Source organism: Megalobrama amblycephala, linkage group LG9, assembly GCF_018812025.1.
Source record: "Megalobrama amblycephala isolate DHTTF-2021 linkage group LG9, ASM1881202v1, whole genome shotgun sequence".
Lineage (NCBI taxonomy): Eukaryota > Metazoa > Chordata > Actinopteri > Cypriniformes > Xenocyprididae > Megalobrama > Megalobrama amblycephala.
In genome coordinates, this window is record NC_063052.1 from 41,181,212 (window position 1) to 41,195,721 (window position 14,510).

General features: G+C 36.5%; 1 protein-coding gene across 1 annotated transcript; it reads right to left on the bottom strand.

Annotated features, from left to right (window-relative positions):
* Positions 1-239: 239 nt before the first annotated feature.
* On the bottom strand, positions 240-3,171 carry LOC125275941. Its single transcript, XM_048203298.1, has 6 exons — positions 3,111-3,171; positions 2,583-2,626; positions 2,057-2,341; positions 1,528-1,785; positions 1,354-1,395; positions 240-1,236 (listed from the first exon to the last, which is right to left on the bottom strand). Coding segments are annotated over exons 1-6 (849 nt in total). The 5' UTR covers positions 3,113-3,171; the 3' UTR covers positions 240-1,018.
* Positions 3,172-14,510: the final 11,339 nt, after the last annotated feature.

Genomic DNA, 14,510 nt, shown 5'->3' on the forward strand with positions numbered 1-14,510 from the left:
ACTTATGGCAATGGCACGTATTGATGTCTCATCCTGGAGGAGTTGGACTGCCTGTGCAACCTCTGTAGGGTCCAGGTATCGCCTCATGCCACCAGTAGTGACACTGACCCTAGCCAAATGCAAAACTAGTGAAAAACAATCAGAAAAGATAAGTACGGAAAAAAATGTCAGTGGCCTCCACCTGTAAAACCATTCCTGTTTTGGGGGTCATCTCATCGTTGCCCATCTAGTGCACCTTTTGTTAATTTCATTAACATCAAAGCTGCTGAAACTGATTAACAACCTCCTCTGCTAAAGCATCGTAAGCCTTACAATGCTTTTGGGAAACGCAGCCCAGATCAATATCCCAGGAGTTTAACTAACTTGAAGCTATTCTTTGATTAAAAACTGTTCCTTTAATTTTTTTAGCAGTGTATATATATATATATATATATATATATATATATACAGTAGTCAACATTTTAAATCAAAGTTGTCCTAAGAACTTGAAGAAAATATTATATATAAATAAATATTATATATAAGTCCTTCACAGTAAGGTACATATGATATCTTGAAATTTTCTGGGATTTTGATAATAATAATTGTGGTTTTGTGCTGGAGTATCTTGAATGGTTTAGGACTGTCTGACTCACAAAGCTTTTCATAATCTGCATTAAAGATGATATTTTCTCCCAGAAATTGATCTCCAGTGACAATTTTACCTTTATGGTCATTTTTCTTACATAGAGATAAATTAATATTATTTTATGTCAGATTAATTTAATAAATATATTCAGTGTTATATAATACTATGATAAAGTATAAATATAAAATATAATACTGTGTTCAAAATGTAGCTCTCTTTATATTGACTTGTTTATTGAACTGTCATAAAAACAAAAACAATTTATAACAAAAATATAAAAACAAATGTGTAATTGTTCTGATATTCAGCAAGAACAGCACTCTTGCTCAACCATAATATGAAATAAATATAAGATTACAAGTTCCCAGTGTCGTCTCTAGATGTTCTGGACTACAGTTCACTCTCTTCCTGTTGGACAGACTCATCTTCTTCGTTCATTTGCTCATCTTCTGAGTTAATTTGCTCATCTTCTTTGTTCATTTGCTCATCTTCTGAGTTCATTTGCTCATCTTCTGGGTTCTTGTGCTGACATTTGTATTTCCAGATGACAGCAGATATAACCAGCACCAGCAGAGCTCCAATCACAGACACCACAATAATCCAAGACTCTACATGAGGAGTGAAGAGAACACAGTTTTATTAAATGTTTTTTCCTTTTTTTAACTCACTATTTAAAGATTTTTTTAAGCTCTCAATGACTCCTGTTTTACTCTGTTTTACTGTACCAATAGTTTTGTCTTCATCTGTGTGCAGTTTTCCCTTTGATTCTGTACTAGAGGATATTAAAGGTTAGTCACACAGTTTAGAATCAATTTACTTTTATGATCATGATGAATAAACCTCTGGTGTTCAAATGCTTCAAAAATAATATTTCTGATCATCCACTGATCTTCTCTCACCTGTAACCGTGACTGTCAATGTGATCAAGATTTCTCCTTTAGTGTCCAGAACTCTGTATATTCCAGTGTCATTGACTGTAAAATTACTAATGGTCAGAGTCTCATCTCTGTCGGTCAGTCGATCACTCTGGACCTCTTCGCCTCTCTTCCACAGCTTTGTCCACTCTGTGCTGTTGCTGTACTGATGCTCCACTTTATCAGCGTTGGTCAACAGAACATGCAACTTTACCTTCTCACCTATTTTCACAGAAATCTCATCTGAGGAGAAACAGAAAAACATTCATCCTCAATCATTATTATAATGGTGTCAATCAGTCAAGGCCAGAAACACAGATTTAGGATCAGAGGGACCAAATGTGATCATTTAAAAATCAGCTATTGAAAAACCTATTGGAATCATCTAATCTGAATATTGTATAACTGTTACATTTAATGTTTTCCATGATTACAGGCTCTGCGTGCAACATTGTTACTGTTAACATTATCAGAAAATCCAGAAAACACATGGTTTGATCAGTTTTGACTTTACCCTGAATAAGAACTTGGTACTCCAGGATTTCTGGTTGATCATTATTGTGATAGACTTTCAGAATGTATTTTCCAGCATCACTGAATTTCAGATGCATTAACATGATGTCACACTTTCCTTTTTTCAACACTCTGCCATCTTCACTCTTACATTCTTCATTCTGACAGTAAAGGATCTGTTTTGCCTGTCTGTTTAACACAATAACTGTAATCTCATGGTCCTCAAGTTCACATGACAGGGTGGCATTGCCTCCTTTTGTTCCTGTCACATGTTCAGTGCCGCTTCCTGCAAATACAGACATAATATTCATTCAGTACAAAGTATCAATACAGAAAAATAAATGTGTTGTTTCTCTCTATTCTCTGTAATAAAAGCCACCCATCAACTGGATTTTATATATATATATATATATATATATATATATATATATATATATATATATATATATATATATCCAGTTGATGGTTGGCTTCGATTTAGCTAAAATTAAAGATTGTTACCATTTATCAACAAAAATAATACTGACCACTGTAATTGATGAAGCAAAACAGCAGCAGAAGAGTCAAAAACCTGATGAGAAACAGAAGAGCTGGATCATGTGACAGTAACAATCATACATCACAAACACATTTATACAGAGATAAAACACTTTCCTGAATTATAAAAATATTACTAAACATTCACTTTCATTCTCTCTGAATATTTAACACATGTGGATCTGTCATGATAAATATATATAAAACATTCAAACTTTAACCTGAATCTTTGTTTTTTTATAAATGATTCCAGTGTAATACTGTAAATTATCAATCAAACTCAAAACACAAACAACAGGCTTTAGAAATTCAGTAACAACCTTATATGTATAATAATAACTCCATAAATTAAAAAGTCATAAATAAAAATTCATCAAATTCATCATAATCACAGTAATGGATTCATCATAAACATATTTCCTCATCACAAGCAGGACTAGTTTTCCATAAATAACACAACTATTTGAATATTAACACAAACAGAAGCTGTATTTGTATATATAAAAATGAAAACTTACATGGTAAAAGTTCGGCATGAGTCCAAACAAATGACTGTGTTTAGCGAGTGAGAGTAAAGTGAGTAATGTCAAAACTGAAAGTAATTTACAAATGTAGCACTTACTGAAACAAGGGGGCGTTGATCTCTGCCAACCCCTGAACCAGTGTCTACATGGTGTTTTTTAATTAGACATTTAATGGCACATTTGTATAATAAAAAGGAAGATTTTTAAATAATAATCTCTTATTGGTGCAATTAAAGGTGCCCTAGAATTGAAAATTGAATTTACCTTGGCGTAGTTGAATAACAAGAGTTCAGTACATGGAAATGACATACAGTGAGTCTCAAACTCCATTGTTTCCTCCTTCTTATATAAATCTCATTTGTTTAAAAGACCTCAGAAGAACAGGCGAATCTCAACATAACACCGACTGTTACGTAACAGTCGGGATCATTAATATGTACACCCCCAATATTTGCATATGCCAGCTCATGTTCAAGGCATTAGACAAGCCAGTATTAACGTCTGGAGCAGCGAATCATCAGACTAGGTAAGCAAGCAAGGACAATAGCGAAAAATGGCAGATGGAACTGTCGAATTTCAGTTTAGCGCTGGTGCGGTTCGTTGGCTTCTTCCGTTCCGCGGGAAGGTTTGAACTGAGGACTTGAGAGTGAGTTTCGCTGGAAGATGGCGGTCCTGAAGCTGAGCGCGATGGCAGCGCGTGGTCACCGGAAACGTCCGGGAGAGACGTGCGTGAATGATTCAGGGCCATCGGGAGAACAAAAGAGAAGGTGTGTGTCATTGTTTTTATGGAAACCCAAGCTAACACACCTCCTGAGTTGTAGCGACCAATAGATGCGCAGCGCTATTTGGCGGGCAAAGTTCCTTTGTTTGGTCTCCTAGCTGAATTTGCATACTTAATGACTATCAGATCGGATTTCGAGATGGAGTGCTTTCACATAGCATTTGTCAGATATGTGACATATCTCAGTGAATAGCTCGAGTCCGGAGCTTTACGGAGAGATCAAACTCTATACATCAGAAATGCATATAAAAGAAGTTATGGTTTACAGACAAAATTCTATCATTAAATCATTCTATCATTCTATCATTCTATCATGTGCTCCTTTTGAAGTCACCAAAGTGAGGAAGTTGGAGTTTTCTGTTTACCCTCATGGGTCCACAAAAGTGTCAAGTGGGCTCATCTTATGCCGACTGGTCAGAGCCGAGATGAGATGTACAACCCAGTCCAGCATACTAAAAGCGTTCTGAACATTCCAAAGTTTATTGATTGTCCTGATACGTGTGCATATGCTACATATAGACGAAACCAAAATGTTCTTTTAAGCAAACCCATATCAAACAAGGTTATCTTATTATATTATTATCTTACAGATAATATCTTATAATGCCTTGAGATGTCTCTTAACCCTTTAAGACCTGAAGGTTTTTTTAGAGTTTTTTTTTTCTTCTGAGCGACACACAAAGACTCATAACTCCAAAACTGTAGCAAGGAGACAAAAGGTAGGTATCATTTGATAGAACACTTTTTAATTTTTTAGAAAATATAAATTACATTACATTTGGACATTTTCATGCTGAAAAACTGCTGATAAAAGACAAAAAAAAATTATATATATTTTTATAATTTTTAATCTTTTTGTTTGACATGGAATAACTCAGGAAGGCAATAAGATAAGAGAAAAAAAAAATTTTTGGTGATGCTCTCCTACATGTGAGCTGCATCTGGTTCAAATTTTGTGGCATAAAGTATAGTTAAATAAAGTGTTATTCGTTTTTTTCACAGCTAGATGGCGCCCACGGGCGGTGAACTCAGGTTTAAAAGGCACTTCTCAGCACTTGTTAGGAGTTTTTCAAAATGGTTAGACGCATTAAAAAGCTGATCTTCTAAGCTTTAAGATGATACCTATTTTGTGCTATTCCCCGTTGGAAAACAAACATGGATGGGTACATGCATTAGATACACAATGCATCCCAGAAAGAGACACGTTTTTAGTCAGGTATGTTAAATAATTTCCTGTGTAATATCTTGTGAACAACGCAATATATTATGTTGATTTTGGATTCATTTCGTAAGAATCGTGAGAATCTGCTTTAAATAATGATGTGCATGTTCTATGATCTGTGCGTTTTTCATGAAGTTATGAGCACGTGAAATCTACACATTTACCTTTCTCTGTGTCAGACTTAACTTTGTTTGTTGTCATTTATGCTAACCTCACTGCAGCTGCATCTTCTAAATAATGCCGCGAGTGGGGCTTGAGAAAGTGACGTCGCCTGCGTCTGCGCAGTCCGACCTGATGCGAGTCTGAAGTGAGACACAGGAAACAGAAATACTGCAAAATAATAATAATAGCGCGACTAAACGAGACGAAATAACGTTATAACATTTCGTCTCGTCTCGTTTTGGTCAATGAAAATGAAGAGACATTTTAGCATAGTTTTTATTTTGTAAACTACATTTAGTCTCGTTTTTATTCGTCAACAATATTGCATTATACGTTTAATTATAGTCATCGTCACATGACCAGCATTTACGTCGCGTCTCGTTTTCGTCACGTGATAAAGGTTCGTTGACGACGGTATTTAGTCATAATTTTCGTTGACGAAAGCAACACTACTTGGAATGCCCTAGGAACTGTGGAGAGGTCTCAAGATGGGACTAAACAAGACCCTTCTGAGAAAGCTAACGACTAGGTTGTGTTTTCCAAAAGATTGGCCAGACATCAGGACATGGTTCGCCGTGATGGCTGCCACATACACTTTGAGTGTGGAGGGAGTGCGCCAGCCGCCCAGCAGCTCTTGCAGAAAAGTAAGAATTGTTATGATCTTGCATTTAGTATTGTCTAATTTCTGAGCTAGGCACCAATTAGAGAAAAAGGACCATTTCTGAGCATAAAGGTGCCTTGCCTCTGAGATTGTTCTCATGGTTCTCATGACCCCACAGAGGAAGTCTGACGGCTCACGTTGAAGAGCCAAACATGCAGGTCCCACAACTCCGATTAGGGGTGCTAAATCGTACCCTGCTCCTGAGAGAGGAGGTCTCTTCTCAGCGGTATGGCTATGGGGTAGCAGCTGGATTAGTTCAGGGAACCAAGGCTGCTTCTGTCAGCATGGTGCCACCAAAAGAATTGAACATTTCTCTTTCCTGACCCGACTGATGAGCTACGGGAGCACAGCTACAAGAGGGAAGGTAAAGTGATGCAAGTGATGCCATCTCTAGGCCAGCGTGAAGAATGCCTGTCAGTGGGAACTCCTTGAAGGCCAAAATTTCCACCATCATTTCCAGATGGTTGATGTGCCATTTGATCATAGGAGTTGCCCACTTCTTGGAGGTATCTATCACAACCACTTTTCTTATGGAAACAGAGCCCAGCAATGTCCTGTTCAGGTAGAGGATTTGTCTAAAGAACAATTGGTCACCCTGAGAGTGTGTCGGCCCGTGTGCCATGCATGAGATGGGACTCAATCTTTTAACCAGAGCTGAAGAGCATGTGGGGCAGGCCCAGTGGAACTACTGAGGAGGTTGCCGCCATAAGGCCCAGTAGCTTCTCCTGATTTTCAAGTCGCGCTCTTGAGAGAGCCAAGACTGATATAAACTAATTCCTGGGGCGAATTTGCGCAAGGATTTGTTTCAAAGTTAACATTGTGAATTTCAGTCTCATGAGGCTGCGACAATGTGCCTTTGACCACCATCTTTCTTGGGGATGTTGAAATAGCAGCTGTAAAAGCCTGACTCACTGTGTTCCGTAGGAACTCTCTCCATGGCACTTTTTATCCAGCAGAGACTGAACTTTGGCTCTGAGGACATGAAAACTGCCATCTGAGACCACAGTGTGAATCTCGCCCAAGAAGTACGGTGGTCTGTAAATGAATTGGAGTGAGTATACTCCCCAAATTCCAGTTCGCCACTCTGGGGATGGACTGCTCATGATGAAATGTTAGAACAGCGCCTGTTACAGCATTGAGAGGAGGAGAAATACTCTTTTTGTGAGAATATAAAAAATTAGGTTCGGGTTGCTATAACAGCAAGAAGGGGTTTGGTTGCGCAGACAGATGGGGCGAGCCCAGAACCAGCAACAAACACATGGTCTCCAGTGCCCTGAGCTGAAGAGGGAGCTGGAAGACGGGCGCAATTTGAGGGTAATCGGGCATTAATGGGGCTTAAATCATTCCTCCTATATTTTAACGGAACTGAGCTATGTGGCGCTCCAGCACTACTAGGCTGGTCATTGCAGCTGATGGCATGGCCGGTGGGTTTGGCAGCATGCAGTGCCAAGCTTCTGTGAATATAGCAGGGTCAGGTCCAGACCTGATAAACTTAACCCTCTTATAGTCTTTCACGTCTATTGCAATCTCTAAATTCTGACCAGTTGATAAGGCAGTAGATCCTTTTTCTTTTTAGCACCTAAACTTTGGAACAATCTTCCTAGCATTGTCACACTCTGTCAGTTTAAATCTAGACTAAAAACACATCTTTTTAATCTGGCATACACATAACACATTACCTACTTCTATAATTCAAATCATGTAAATTGTTAGGCTGCATAAATTAGGTGAGCCGGAACCGGGAACATTTCCCATAACACCTGATGTACTCGCTACATCATCCCATGTGAAAAAAGTACATTTCTATAATGTACTTAAAGTGCTTTATTTTTTCTATTTTTTAATTTTGTATTTCTTAAGATAATTTTACAATGTGAATTATGAGCTCACTTAATAACATCATAAGTGTAAGAAATAATTTTCATTTGGGATCTGAAGTGGCTTCTTATCACAGAATGAGGCATACAGTATATTATTTTGAAGTATTCTAATAAATCAATGCAATGTCGATTAGAGTTGCATCATAAATATACATTATTCTTATGAAAATACCTGACATGGCTTGATAACCCTATGGCTAGATAAACCATGTACTCTTCCAGATTGTGTTTATTTTCTTCATATTTAATAAGTCTTAATATTTAATAAGTGTTTCTATCTTCTTTTTATTCTGCTACAATGATAGTTGTATTAGGGATTTCCTTGAATGGCAAGTTATTTTACTTCTGTGAGGCATATTTGGACTTTCTATGCGAGGGTGCCCTCTTGCTTCCAGTATGAATTAAATACATACATAATATTTATAATGATTTATAGATATAGGACGCCTGTTGTTTTTCCCCAAAAATAAAAGTTTTATTGTTTGTTTGTTTTTGTGTTTTTCCAGAAACCAGATGCTATTAAGTTGTGCTGAAACTGTTTTCTCTGAGAGCGCTGTACCAACATCAGCATGTACAAGCTTGCTGATGTTGGTACAGCGCTCTCAGAGAAAACAGTTTTTGTTGTGTATATGTTGCGTATATTGTTGTGTTGTAAATAAAGTAAAATCAATTAAAAAGACACTCTTTTTAGGGCCATTGGGGGAGGGTCTTTGTCTTACCAGGTGTGAAACACAACATCATGATCATACACACCCTCCCTGCGTACAGCCTTCTGACTGGGAGTGTAGAAGGAGCAGCTACAGTATATGAGTTAATGGTGGCTTTAACAGATACGGAAAAGAACTATGCCCAGATTGAAAATGATTTGCTGGTGATAGTCTTCTCCACTAAAAAGTTCCATCAGTATGTATATGGATGCAGTGTGAATGTCCAGTCGTACCATAAGCCATTGGAGACTATCTTCAAGAAACCATTGAGCAAAGCACCAGCGAGACTCCAACCTATGCTCTTACAACTACAGAAATATGACCTCATCGTCCAATACATGCCTTGGAAGGACATGTTAATCGCTGATGCATAGTCACACAGCATTGCTGAAGGTCAGCATGCAAGTACAGACGACCTCAGTGATGAAAGAGTTGTATATGCGCTTGAAGCAACAGCGGCTCTCAGTGAAGACATGCTAAAGCAACTTGCAGAAGCTACTGCAAGAGACAGTACTCACCAGTTGCTTGATCCCTCGATTCATCAGTAGAGGCCCATTAGACATACTGTGGCTGTGCAAAATGGTATATATCTGGTATCTGACAGGATCCTGATTCCTGAGTCAATGAGATCAGAGATGCTTAAGAAACTACACATCTCACACCAGGGGATGCAGAGCATGAAAGCACATCCCAGAAAGTCTATGTATTGGCCTGGTATGACCAAACATATTGAACAGATGATCGAGACATGTCCAACGTGCCAACAGTTCCAGCCCAGGAACCAGAAAGAGACACTCATCTCTCATGAAATCCCACAGCTACCCTGGTTAAAAGTTGTAGCTGACATCTTCGAGATCAGAGATCAGTCGTTTCTTCTGATTGTTGATTATTAAATTTCCTGAGGTGATGAATATGAAAGAGCTAGTGTGTGACCATGTACCATTCTCAAGCTATGAAATGCAGGAATTTGCTGCTGAGTGTGGTATCAAGCTGACTCAATCAAGTCCGACATAACCTCAGTCAAATGGGTTGGTGGAGAGAACTATCAAAACCGTCAAATGTGTCCTGAAAAACGCAGAAAGACCTGTGCGTACAAAGTACTTGCGGTTACAAAAATCCATCAGTTCACATAATCTTCTGATGATGAAATTCGCACCACGCGCACTGTACACTGACTCCTCGCTTATGAGTAAAAAATTAACTATACTTTGGGATTTATACTGATGTAATGAGATCACAGGTCAGCTGTAGCCTATGTTTTATAATTATTATTTAACACTGGTGTAATTCATTGATCAGTCAAAGCATAAACACAAATAACAATGACAATCTGAGTATTCAACGTATAAAAATCTAACTATGATCTAACTTGCCTGGAAGTTTTCATTGATCCTAATGACCTTGATTAGATGCTTCAGGTGTGTTTAAATTAGAGCTGGAGAAATTGGACAATCCCAATACATTTTAGAAAAATAGATTACATAAAGAGTTTAATGATTTTATAATCATAGTTAGAATATTTTGTGTTGAGTGATTTTTTAAAGTGATATATCCTATTGTGTTTATCAACATTCTTAAATGTGACTGTATAAATGACAACTGAATTGACTCCCTTTATTTAAAGAATCTTTTTGTCACTGATTGTGTTAAACTGTTAAATAAAATAAATTGACTCAACTGCTGGAAAGGTGTTATTTATATTTTAAAAGGTTTTCCTTTAAAAATGTTTATGAATTTGTTGACACACCATCAAAGTGAAGTTGAAATATTAATGTTGTTCACATCCAATGGCAACACTTAAATGTTGTTATATTTAATTTGTATTTTCAGTGTTTCAACAATAGTGATTTAGAAACAACACTGCATTGTAATATTGATCAAACAATATTACCAAAAATTATTTTTGTTAATTTCAGTGTTGATTCAACAGTAGTGATGTAGAATCAATCATAGTGTAACATTGATTCAATAGCATTATCATTGATTTTTTTTTTTCACTAGTGTTACATTGTACTGTAATGTTAATTCAAGGCGTTGCTTTCCATTTAATTAACCTATTTACTCACAAATGAAAACCATTATCATAACCACAGTCGTAATAATACCTGGATTGACTGGATAGGCACTCTCCATAAAAACTTTGCTATTTTTCCTTAGCATTGCTAGCAGTTTTCCACAGTCAAAATCAGACTTATAACTATTAGTATAATTAAGAATACAAAAACACACAGTTTGGATTTACATATTAAAACATAAATACTTACATGGTAAAGGTTCTGCATGAGACTTTCGAGAGGAAAAGTTTTGTGAATCACTGAAGGTGTGGGGATATAAAAATGAAAGTAAGAAGTACACAGGTGAGCAATGTTGGTTTCTCCTTTAGTTAGTTATTAATTACTATATGCAATATGAATTATTAACTCCTTTGGGAGTGTGTCTTAAGTTGTCACTGTAATCAAACTAACTCTCTTTAAACTCCTTTTAAAAAATGTCATATGCTAAATTGAATATGACAGACTACAATTTTTTTTATGTGTGTGTGGGTTATGTGTGTAACCTATATATATAATCCCAGCAAATACAATTACATTGTAAAACCTTTGTCACGTCATAAAAAATGGACCTGATAATGTTTTTATCCGACAGAGTCATGAAACACTTTATTTCGTCGGAATATGCATTAATACCTTTGATATTATTTTCTGTTATCATAACTCTAACTTTAAACTTTCAGATGTGTGATAATTGCATGATTGCAATTTAAGAACACTCTACTACAAAAAGGGATTTGCTGACACTAAGTTGCAAAAAACAATTGCTGACCTTTGAAACCAGGATACATTATGTCTATTTGCATACACAGAATAAGATCCCCATCATTCCAGTCTGATCTCTACTGTCTGAGCAGCAGATTTCAGATTGTGTCGGTGATGTAGTTTCACAAAGACACTGTTTAATTTATGCAAATGCAGCAGATGTAAACTATTAAAACATTCATATTCACATATTTAAAATAGTTTATACAGACACAAAATTATACAAAATATGCATATGTAGATGCACACTTTTTGTCTTTCAAATACTTGCTCACTGTATGTGAATATTTTCTAAATTTGTTTAGAAAAAAAATGTTGATGTTTTCAATAGAAACAATAACTCCTAGATGATGTAACCTTTCAGTTAGCAGATCTTTATCAAGGTCATTTTTACTAAATGGAGATACAGTCAACATAAAGAATAGAGGTCCAGCCCAAATGTTCATATAGGCTATTATAAATTACATATATAGGATATTGCAGACAGATGCTGACACAAACCATCTGCAGATCCGCTGGCTCTGAAGGCAGAATACAAGTGTCATCGCTAGATGTTCTGGACTCCCTGTATCTTTATTTCCTATATCTTTAGATCTTTATCTGTGTTTACATTAATTCCCACCCAAAATAATTGTCATTGAGCTTTGCATGCACATGGTAGACCCTCAGGTTTTGAATGGCCGTGTTTTTAAAATTATTTATATATTTCACGTTGGGTGGTCATGATTACCTGCCAGAATAGATGAGTTAACACATGTACCCCCGGTTTCACAAACCAGACCTAAAATGCATGTCTAAGCTGTTTTAACTGAAAGCATATCTTAAAATATATCAGAGCCATTGTTTTGTCTCAAGATGTTCACCAGTAATGTTTTTTTCTTAAGGCACATTTATAAATGTCCTAATTGAAACTGAGGCCTGATCCTGGCTTAGAAACTTCACAGTGAGGTAAAAAGAAGGACTAACAATAAGATGGGACAGTCTTCAAAATACATATCAACAAAAATATTAATTGGAAAAGTAGTTTAATTTCTATTGAGTTGTTCACAATAAATATTGTTTCAGTGACTTACAGTACAAACAATAGCACATTAAAATTACCCTTTAACAACAAAGGCAACAGTGTCAAAAAACACACTAAAAAGAAATGTTATTTAGACATTTTTTAAAAATGTACAAATTATGCATATGTTATACTTTCATTATTTCACAGATTGGCATATGCATTCTCACAGTGAATACTCTCCTAATTTTTTTATAAACTGGATTCAATAGAAACCATAATTACTAATTCATGAATTAGAGTACCAGTTTAGACACTTTAACAGTCAACAAACAGAATCCTGGTGTAAGGTTGTAAATATAGTGGCCGATTGCAAAAAAAGACTACTCTTACAAATTAGTCATACATTGTTTTTTTAAAGACTGTTCATAACTTTAACTCAGTTACATAAAAACACAGACTGTTCTAATTTAATACAGAAAAGTAAGACTGGCTACTCATAATTAACTGCTAGTTGGTCAGACTAGTTCACAAGACACAGTCTTCATATAATATGTTTATGCAACTGGCTCCAGTATTGTAAAATATCTTGCAAAAATATGTTGATAGAATCATCTACAGATCTTTTAGCTCTGAGGATAAATTCCCAGGATACTTCTGTTTAGACGCTGCAGGTCTCATTTCTTCTTTTTGATTTTAGCAGCAATCAGAATCAGAATCATCAGAGCCAAAACAAACAGTCCCGCTGGCCCAATCAAAAGCAAATGATCTACAGAAGGAAAGGAGACAGTTTTACCTTTTTCCATTTTGTAAAATCACTGTTTAAAGATTCTATAAAGCTCTCAGTGGCTTACTAACCACGCTTTTTGGTGTCATTTGTGCTGTTCAGTTTTCCTGTTAAGCCATCAGATTCTGTTGAGGATATCAGAGGATACAGAAATTTAGTGTTCAAAACATGGTGAATAAACCTCACCAGTCCACTTACTAAAAATCCACTGAAGTTCTCCCACCTCTGACCACCACTGCGATCAAGATTTGTCCCTCAGAATCCAGAACTCTGTATGTTCCAGTGTCAGAGACTGTAAACTCTTTAAGGTTTCCATCACTGACGGTCAGGTGATCATTCTGGACCCCGTCGCCTCTCTTCCACACCTCTGTCCACTCTGTGCTGATTCTGGGCTGATGCTTAATTTGTTCAGCGTTGGTCGACAGATCATCCAACTTCAGCTGCTCTCCTTTCTTCACAGATATCACATCTGAGGAGAAACAAAAAGACACTTTATCCTCAATCACTGAAATGAATCAAGGCCAAAAGCACATATTTAGGATGAAGGAGACCAAATGTAATCATTTCAAAATCAGCCATTGAAAAAACCATATTGGAGATGACCAATGTAAATATTAGGGAAGCCATGTTCTATCCAGTATTATAATTTTAACTTGTCTCTGCTTGTTATAGGCCTGGCTGCAATATCAACACATTACTAATGGAAATTCAGAAAGCATGTTTAGATCTGACAGGTTTACCATAAACATGGAGTCGGTACGTCTTCTCCTTTTGTAGCTCATCCACACTCTGAGCACCGCTGGAATAGACTCTAAAAATGTAGGTTCCCCGTGTCATTCAGTCTCAGATCCTTGATGACGACGTCGCATTTTCCTTTTTTACATATTCGTTGACTACAGTTCTTCTGATCAACTGGGATCGTTTTTGATTGTTTGCTTAAACGGATATCAGAAATCTCTTTGTCCTTCAATATCACATGACAGGATGACGTTGCCTCCTTTTTTCTTTGACACAGGTATATGGGTGGTTCCTGCAAATACAGACAGTTATTCAACACAAGGTTTTAATACTGAAAAAAAAAAACGTGTTTCTGTCTATTCTCTGTAATCAAGATCATTGTAAAATATTCTTTTAAATAAATAAAAGAACTCCATGATGTCATGGTGTGTGATGACATAATATGCTTGGAAAATTTCCATCATAAATGTCAACCAAAATCACTTGGATAAGTATGCAACAAAAACAATAAACTAGAACAACTGTTTCTTGAACTGAAAATCAAAAATTGTTACAGTTTGTAAACAAAAATGACTGTGTACTGACCACTGTAATTGAGCAGGCACAGCAGCAGGAGAAGTTTCAACCTGATGGGACA